The following is an 8,969-nucleotide window of genomic DNA, read 5'->3' on the forward strand; positions in this document are numbered from 1 at the left end:
GTGGACACTCATGTATAAAGGCTTGATATCTGAAAGTTAAGAGCTAGGGTCTGCTATGTATATGTGTTCAGTTTTTAAATTTTTAGTTAATTTTTTTAAAAATTTAGGTTTATGTCTGGGAAAGAAATAAAGAAGAAGAAGCATTTGTTTGGGTTGCGAATTCGTGTTCCGCCTGTGCCACCAAATGTGGCTTTCAAAGCAGAGAAAGAACCTGAAGGAACATCCCATGAATTTAAAATTAAAGGCAGAAAGGCATCCAAACCTATATCTGATTCAAGGTAAAAGTTGATCTGTGGCATAGTTTTTCTCTTTAGCTTATATGTAACTAAAAATGTATGTTATGTAGTCTCGTTAGTATATTTGAAAGTACAAGTGGCAGTTACCCTGATTTGTTTTTTAAAATTTTTTGCTTAAGACGAGGTGCAAAGAGCTAATACTAGATGTTTTTTTCATTTAAGATCTTAGGTTTTATAGGAATAAGCCTTATCAATTTGGTTAGCAAACAGTTTAAGTACTGGCCTGTTTATTTGTTCGTTTATTTCCCATTCATTCATTCCATTTATCAAGCACTTTTCTGTCAAATTTCTGGGGATATAATAACAAACAAGACAGACTTTCTTCCGTGATGGGGTTTACGTTATAGTGGGGAAGAAAGTAAATTAATAGAGATCATGCTCGTGCTATTTAGGGAAAAACATACAGATTTAGACTCTACTGGGATGAATAGAGATGAAGGGGTCTACTTTAAGAGGGAGGCTTGAAAAAGGCCTATTTAAGCTGAGGCTTAAAGAATGAGAAGAGCAAGGGGAGGAATACTCCAGGTAGTAGAAATAACAAGTGTGAAGGCTGTGAGTCATTTTCTAAGAACTCTCAGAAGGCTTGTGAGGTATGAATGAGTAGCATTAGATGTTGGAAACGTTGGGTGGCACTTGATCATGTAGTCTTGTAGGTGTCATAAGGACTCAAGAGTTTTCTAAGAATAATGGGGGACTATTTAAAGATGTAAACAGATTGGATTATCCTTAAAAGTACCTCTTTGAGTGCTGTTTAGAGAATGGTTAGGTATAGAAGTAAGTAGAAGAAAGAGAAAATTAAGAATCTTGAAGTCTTGGTAAGAAATGATGGTTGCTTGTGCAGAGGTGGGTGGTAGTAGTCAAATGGAGAGAAAATAGATTCAGGATCTCTATTGCAGGCAGAATTTATTGGCTTTGCTAATGAATTAAATTTGCTAAAGAAAGGGAGGAATATAGTTAAACAATGCCCACATTTCTGGCTTTAGCAACTGGTGGGTGATGTCTGTTACCCAGATCTGAAAGAATGGAATTTGGCAAGGTGAATGAAGTTTTCTTCTATTTCATACTCATTGAGCGTGAGATTTTTAAGCGGGATATCTAAGTGATGATGATGTTATATATAGGCAATTAGGTGTGTGTGTCAGTAGCTCAGGAGAAGTCAGGACGTATGATACAAATTTGGAAGCCGTGAGAATGAATGAAATTACCTAGAGAGAGAAACAGAGACAGAGACTGTGGCTCACAACAATGCCCTGATATCAGTTAGAGATTTAGAAGAGGTGAAATTAAATGAAGGAGACTAAAATAGAATGATCAGTGAGATAGAAAACCAGGAAAGTATTGAGTGTCATAAAAACCAAGAGACTATGGGTTTTAAGAAAGATGGGTGTATTAAACTATTGAATGTTTTAGAGATGGATTAGATGAGAGAAAAATGTTTACTGGCTAAGATAACATTCTGTTATTAGTGACCTTGACAAAAACAGATTTTTGAGAGAGAAAGATGAAAGTCAGATTGAAGTGAATTGTAGTGTAATTGAAAATGGCACTGCCCAATTTACGTGTCAGAACTGAGCTTTTTCTTCTAATAAGGGGCATAGACTCAAATAGTAATGATAATAATAAAGAAAAAGGAAATAATTTAAAATGGAAAGAGTTTTTGTCTCGATTAGTTTTACTGCAAAGAAAAGTAGCTGAATGGAAGCTGAAGAGGAAAACGGGAGTAATCAGGTGATGGTTTTTTAGTTAGATGGAAGATAATTGGAACCTGTTCTATGTGCTAGTAGGAATGATCCAGTGGAGAATAGATTGGTATAGGAGATAGGGGAAGTAATTGAAGATATTGTAAAGTCTTTGAGAAGCCAAAAAGGGAGGGATTTAGAGCCTAAACATGGGAGTGGCCTTTGATAGGAGGATTTACACCCTCCATTGAAACGGAGTGTAAAAGAAAATGGGTACAGAGGCTCGTTCTGTTGTAGATTTGCCATTTGGAAGATGACTAAAGTGCTGATAGCTTCTGTTTTCTCAATGAAATAATGAGGCAAAGATAGCCGAGAGGGTTGTGCAGAGAGGAAAATTTAAGGAGCAAATGAAATGTATGAGAAGAGTTAATTATAGAGGGTCAACAGTACTTCATATTCGTTTGAGTTTGTAATAAAATAGATACTACTTCAAGGTTTTTTTCCCTGAAGGAAAGAATATTTCTATCACTTTCAGATTTTATTGTTAATACTTTGCTAGCAATTGTCCATATGATGAATTAGAAAAAAGGTTTGCACAAACTTTCTTATTCCTATCGTGATATTGATAGGACACTTCATCTGTGGTAGCTGTTGGGTTTTTATTTGTTGCCAACAGGTAATAGTTCAACTTTTTAAAAAGGCATTCTTAATCTTAGTTCCTTCTGGGCTCTATGTATGAATTACTCCTTTTAATCTGAGAGTACTTTCTTTAGTCCAGAGATCTTTTATAAATGGTATATTGGTCATCTTTCAAAAAAGATAATGTATTGCCCCATCCACCTTATTCTTGAGACTTTTGATTATAGTTCTAGTTATGCTTTGTTCCTCTAGGTCCCCTATTTTCTCTTGTACTTCCACCTTTATTCTCCACCCTTAGTTTGGTGTTGGGAGGGGTAGTCTTTCCTACTTTACTCCATTTGCTTCCTTCTAGCCTATTATGTAGTATTGTTCCTTTTCTTTGTTTTTAATTGAATTTTCCTGAATAACTTTCTTCTAGCACTTAACCCGTTTTATTAGCTTGCTTGTATACAGATATGTCACCTTCTAACTATATTGTGAACCCCTTAACACAGGGACCATCTTTATATTATTATCTAATATCCCCTTTATGTGATAGTTAATGTTGAATAAATGAAATAGATGTTCTTTATATTATTTGCCCTTTTTTTCTTCTATTGGTTAGAGATGTCTTTGACTATTTGCTTTTTTCTTGTTGTTCCTTTGACACTTGCCTTTATGTCTCAAAAATAGTTTTCTAGTTCTAATTTTGCCCTTTGAATGACTACCCTATATGAGGGATAAGGTACCTTTACACTCAGGCACCCTGTGCTTCATTCTCTTTCAGATCAACATCATTCAAGAATGTGTGTGTGTGTGTGTGTGTGTGTGTGTAATTTAGATATATCTATTTAAAGGCAACCTGTATTTATAGCTACTGTATTTTAACATAAATACTTCCTGGCTCTAAGAGGTTAACTGCTAAATTCCTAATCACTTCTAGTATTAAATCCTTGAAACATCCCTCAAGTACCCACGTAGTAAGAATAAGTAACTGAACTAAATAACTGAACTTTTAGGAGTTTTAAACTCTTCTTTCTGAAATAGTAGTCTTTTTTTTTTAAGATGGTATATATATTTTTACAAGTATTAAAGAGAACATTTTTAAACCTTTCATATGTAAATATCTCTTAAGTCAAAAAATATTTAAATTAGAATGTATTGTGTACTTGACTAAACTTGTATAGATTTAACCTGTATTTAATTTTGTTGTTTTTATATTACCATTAATTAAAAAATATAATAATTGTAACCTAATTATTACATAGATAGGAATATGACAGTGTATATTGTCCACCGTTTTTTTGTTGTTGTTGTTTATTTTCTTTATGCAGAGATTAAATACATAATGGTTTTATGTTTTAGGGAAGTAAGCAATGGCATAGAAAAAAAAGGAAAGAAAAAATCTGTAGGTCGTCCACCTGGCCCATATACAAGAAAAATGATTCAGAAAACTGCTGAGCCGTCTTTGGTAAGATAATATGTTGGTATATGTTCTAAGCAAGGAAGAATGCTTGAATTACTGACAAACTTATTTTTTCAGCTTACTTTAGAACTGTGCTTTTAAGTATATATTTTTTTTATTTTCCAGGATAAAGAATCAATTTCAGAGACTCCTACCTTGGATTTACCTTGTTCTATAGGGTAAATAGAAAGTTATTTTCTCCTATCCTAGAAACTTTCTTTGAGGGGGGGAATTAGTATTTATATTGTTATGTAATATAGTCGTTATACCATTTAAATTCTTTTGTCTCAGGAGAACTGAGGGAACCGCACATTCATCCAATACCTCAGATGTGGATATCACGGGTGCTTCCAGTGCAAAAGAAACTACCTCGTCTAGCATTGCCAGGCATTATGGGTAGATATTTATGTTCTTATTCTTTATTAATTTTCCTGTACACTCTTTTTCTTTGTGACTGATCATTAATGAAATGTGTAGCAATTGAAAATGATACAAGTATGTCTTTCACCTTTTGAGAAGCAATCCATATGTAGACTCCTTAGGTCGTTAATATTCATCTGAATATTTTTGCTTTTCAGAGCACAAACATGAAATACTTCTGATCTGTTAGGAAATATGCTATGTGCACAGAGAAAGAGGTATACTGACTGTGCTCTTTTCTGTGAGACCTTTTTATGTTTTTAATATATAAGTGTGCCTTGCTTTAGGAAGACTTTTTTTTTTTTTAAATCTGAATCAGGAACATAAATCCTTTTGTTAGTAAAAGAACTTTTTAACTCAGGATTTTTATCAATAGCAGACTTCTCTAATATTTTGTTTAACCTGATTTTTCAGAAGGACAACTTTTTCCTAAAGTATGATTTATTAGTCATGAAAAGTTTTATTTATTTGGGGTCAGAGTTATGAACTTCCAAGTTTTATACTTCTCCCTTTAATTTTTGTTCCCAATTCAAAAACTGCTCTTCTAAATAATATAAAATTCTAAGTGTTTAAAGGCTTAAAAGGTAACTCATTTTTAAATGAATCATGGGTAATCTGTGAACTATTTTTTGGCTTTTTACTAAGCATTGTGCTAACCTTTTTGTATACATTGTTTTATTTAATTCTGAAAACAATCTTTCAAGTCGTAGGTCCCTTTATTTCCATTTTGCAGATAAGGAAACTGAGACTTAGAGCAGGGGTCTCCAACCCCCAGGCGGCGGACTGGTGCCAGTCCATGGCCTGTTAGGAACCGGGCCGCACAGCAGGAGGTGAGCGGCAGGCTAGGGAAGTTTCATCTCTATTTGCAGCCACTCCCCAGCGTTATCATCACCACCTCAGTCCCACCTCAGATCATTAGGCATTAGAGTTTCATAGGAGCACTGTCTGTGGTGCCAAAAAGGATGGCGACTGCTGACTTAAAAGGTTTTAAGTAACAAGCCTAAGATACCATGTTTGGCAGATATAACAGAGCTAGGTTGTTAACTCAGGTAGTAAAATTATAAAGTCTTTGAATTTAACTTTCATACTCTATTCTCTCCTCGTTATAAGATTGTAAAATCAATTTCTAAACTGAAAAGCACCTCAAAGATTATCTAGTTCAATCCCTTCACTTATTAATCTTTTTGCTTAAAAGACACAGAAAATAAGAGATTTAAATTGGGCTAGTATCACATAAAGCTAGACCCAGGGTACCCTAATTCTAGTTTATGCGTATTTCAGTTTGTTACATTGCTTCACTTGGCCTTGAACTGGTCATAAGAGACCTTTTATTCTAGTTCTATCATCTGTTTAAGTACATGGAACAGTGTCATATATATAGTAGGTGCTTATTAAATATTTTCTGCATTGAATGAATGAATGAATGAACCATTTTCTTTTTAATGATAAGACAAAACCTGACTTACGAATAGGGCCTCTTGGTAAGAATTTGCCTTGTTGGCTTCATAATTCAAATATATCCTCTGATTCTTTTAAGCTTAATAGAACATAGTTAAGGAAGGAAAGCTCTTCACAGGTCAGCCCCAATAAAGTGAGGGAGTCTAATGAAGGCGAGTGATAATCCACTTACATAGCATTAATTGTTTCAGTTTAATTTTTATGTAAGCCAGGGTATATACTTAAACAGAATGATAAGAAAAAAATCAGAGAACCTATTGTGTGGGAAGAGGATGCTTATAAGCTCAGTAGACAATTTTGGCCTTTCTGTTTTACAGTTTATCTGACTCCAGAAAAAGAACTCGTACAGGAAGATCTTGGCCTGCTGCAATACCACATTTACGGAGGAGAAGGGGTCGTCTTCCAAGAAGAGCACTCCAGACTCAGAACTCAGAAATTGTAAAAGATGATGAAGGCAAAGAGGATTACCAATTTGATGAACTCAACACAGAAATTTTGAATAATTTAGCAGATCAGGAGTTACAACTCAATCATCTAAAGAACTCCATTACCAGTTATTTTGGTGCTGCAGGTAGAATAGCATGTGGTGAAAAATACCGAGTGTTGGCTCGTCGGGTGACACTTGATGGAAAGGTGCAGTATCTTGTGGAATGGGAAGGAGCAACTGCATCCTGACTGTAGGACTGAACATTATGTTCACTGCACTCTCATTTTCTGTAGGTACAGTTCAAAGCTCTAAAGGAGTCTGGCTTTTACTATCTTTCTTAAAAAAAAAAAAGTCAAAAAAATTTACAAAAGAAGATGATACTAGCCTTAACATGTACTTGTCAATGTTATGGATATTGTCATAAAAAGATATCTTTTAAAAATCAGAACAGAGACTTACTTTTTTAAATTTAAGATTTGTAAAATGTTTCTGGGATAGGATATTAAAAACGATTCAAACCCATGCCTGGCGTTAGATAATTTTTCTCATTATTCCATTGAGTCAGTTTTTGTGATTAGTGGTTATCAGAGAAAACAGATCATGTAGATATATAGCACAAGTATTTGAAGAAACATTGTCTGTTTTGTTACCAAAATGTTGGAAAAAATTTATTTCAATACCTTTTAGATTTCATAAAGTGCAGTGTATATAATGCCTACTAAAAGACTGTAAAATATTGAAATTTTCTTTCAAGCAAAGTGTAAAAAATATATTGAGCCTGTAAATTGCTCTGTGACTAGACTTCATTGTCGTCTTAATATATTCTTTGCATGTGCATATATATACACATGTGTATATATATGTGTGTGATTATGTGACCTATGCAATACAAATTATGGGAATGGGCAGCTTTGGAGTATATGTCCCATAATTCTTTTATCAGGAATAGTTGCAGTATTTACACAGCAGCATTTCTTCTCAGGCTTGTATTGGGTGCTGTTGCTTGCTATGTATGAAGAGAAATGTGTCAAACAAGTTTAGTGTGTTCTGAAGAAGGGTGTGAACAACAGTGTTCATGGGCTTTTAGAATGCTTTTCTTTTTCAGTCCTTGTTAACTCAGCTGTTCAGTACCTAAAACAAATTCAAATAATATGAACATTATCTCCTACTAGAAGTAACGTTTTCAAGTTTTCATGGCACATTATGATTGTAAATGTCTCTCAGTTTTAACAGTAAGTCTCTAGGAATCCCGTGAAGATTCCTGAAATGTCTGTAGTAACTGTTAGTCATGTTGAATAAGTGTAGTATGAACAAAGTATTTTATTGCACAGGGTTAACAAACAGTATGCTGCCTGCCAAGGCTACTGCTGTTTTATTACAACATTACCTCTTGTTTTTATAAAGTGTACCAAGATTTAAATTGATAACTTTATTTTACATGTAAAAAAAAAAGCAATTTCTTTTATCACCAGTGTTAGAGTTGTCTTCTGTTTCTTTATGTTTTATTTTGTTTGTTTTCTTTTTTAGCCAAAGAGTAAACAGAAGAATATTCTTATTTTGGTGGCATCCATTTTACTCTTAAAAGTAATTAGTGGATTTTAGCTTAAAAATTGGGGAATTTGCTGCCAAAATGAAAAATATGTAAAATGTAGTGATTACAGAGCAGTAAAATGTGGGTTAGTACTTATTTATTCCATTGATTGATTATTTGACTGTTTATAAAGAAAGTTGCTTTATGTCTTTAACATCTTCAAAAGATGATTTTTCCTTGTCACATTATAGCCAAAAGAAGCAGAGAACTTCGTTGTCCTGCATTAGGTTCCTGGTTGGCCAGGTATAAATGAGCTTTACAAAAGTGCAAATTAAAAACTGTCACTTCTGTTTACCTCCACCAAAACTTGATTTTCCCCTAGCTATTAATTTAAAGTTGCCTTTCCTGCAGCTGCAATATTTTGAATAACACACAGAGTTTGTGTTGATTTTGAATGTTTGTTTATATCTAGGGGTAATGGAAAATGTAAATCCCGTGTAACCTTACTCACTCCACCTGTATCATATTATTTCATTTTCCCCAAAGTCCTTTAATTCTAACTGAACACCAGCAGTATTTTTAGTAACTCTTTCTTTGGCATACTTGGAAGATGATTTATTAAGCTGAACTGTCTTTAGACGTAATTATGTGAATGTCTGTTTTATTTTATCATGGTGGTTCACATGGCTCTGATGTTCAGTTTGTATTTTTGGAATTGCTTTACTTAGAATTAAAACAGACCAACATTAAATGTGTGTATTTTTTAAAGAGCTAATGAGTTTTGCCTTTGTATTTGCTTGAAAATACACACTGGTGCAGTAGATGACTACTTTTATTTAGCTAGGGAGCTAAGTAAGTATTTTCTAATTCCATTGTAAATATGTTCATTTGAATCAATCTTTATAAAACTTTGTTTTCATTTTCCTCTTGTCCCCAAATAATATTAATAATTATTCACCTTAAATGACCCTTTAAAAAAACTAACTGGTTAGCCAGCTCGTACAGTTTATACTTGAAAGACAGTGTACCTCCCTCTCTCTACCCTATCCTTGAACTTCAAAAAATTCAGACTTTT

The 8,969-nt window shown here is 33.7% G+C and overlaps 1 protein-coding gene across 4 annotated transcripts in view; it reads left to right on the forward strand.

The window, feature by feature from the left end:
* The window catches only part of MTF2 (metal response element binding transcription factor 2), a 60,598-nt gene extending 51,929 nt beyond the window's left edge, over nucleotides 1–8,669 (forward strand). For all 4 annotated transcript variants that reach the window (XM_006919415.2, XM_015595204.2, XM_025051945.1 and 1 more), the window contains 5 exons: nucleotides 108–278; nucleotides 3,959–4,064; nucleotides 4,185–4,237; nucleotides 4,350–4,454; nucleotides 6,254–8,669. In XM_006919415.2, the coding sequence (XP_006919477.1) occupies nucleotides 108–278; nucleotides 3,959–4,064; nucleotides 4,185–4,237; nucleotides 4,350–4,454; nucleotides 6,254–6,611 (793 nt within the window). In that variant the 3' untranslated portion in view covers nucleotides 6,612–8,669. The remainder of the gene's footprint in view (nucleotides 1–107; nucleotides 279–3,958; nucleotides 4,065–4,184; nucleotides 4,238–4,349; nucleotides 4,455–6,253) is intronic.
* Nucleotides 8,670–8,969: the final 300 nt, after the last annotated feature.

The sequence above is a fragment of the Pteropus alecto genome, unplaced genomic scaffold (genome assembly GCF_000325575.1).
Source record: "Pteropus alecto unplaced genomic scaffold, ASM32557v1 scaffold25, whole genome shotgun sequence".
Classification (NCBI taxonomy): domain Eukaryota; kingdom Metazoa; phylum Chordata; class Mammalia; order Chiroptera; family Pteropodidae; genus Pteropus; species Pteropus alecto.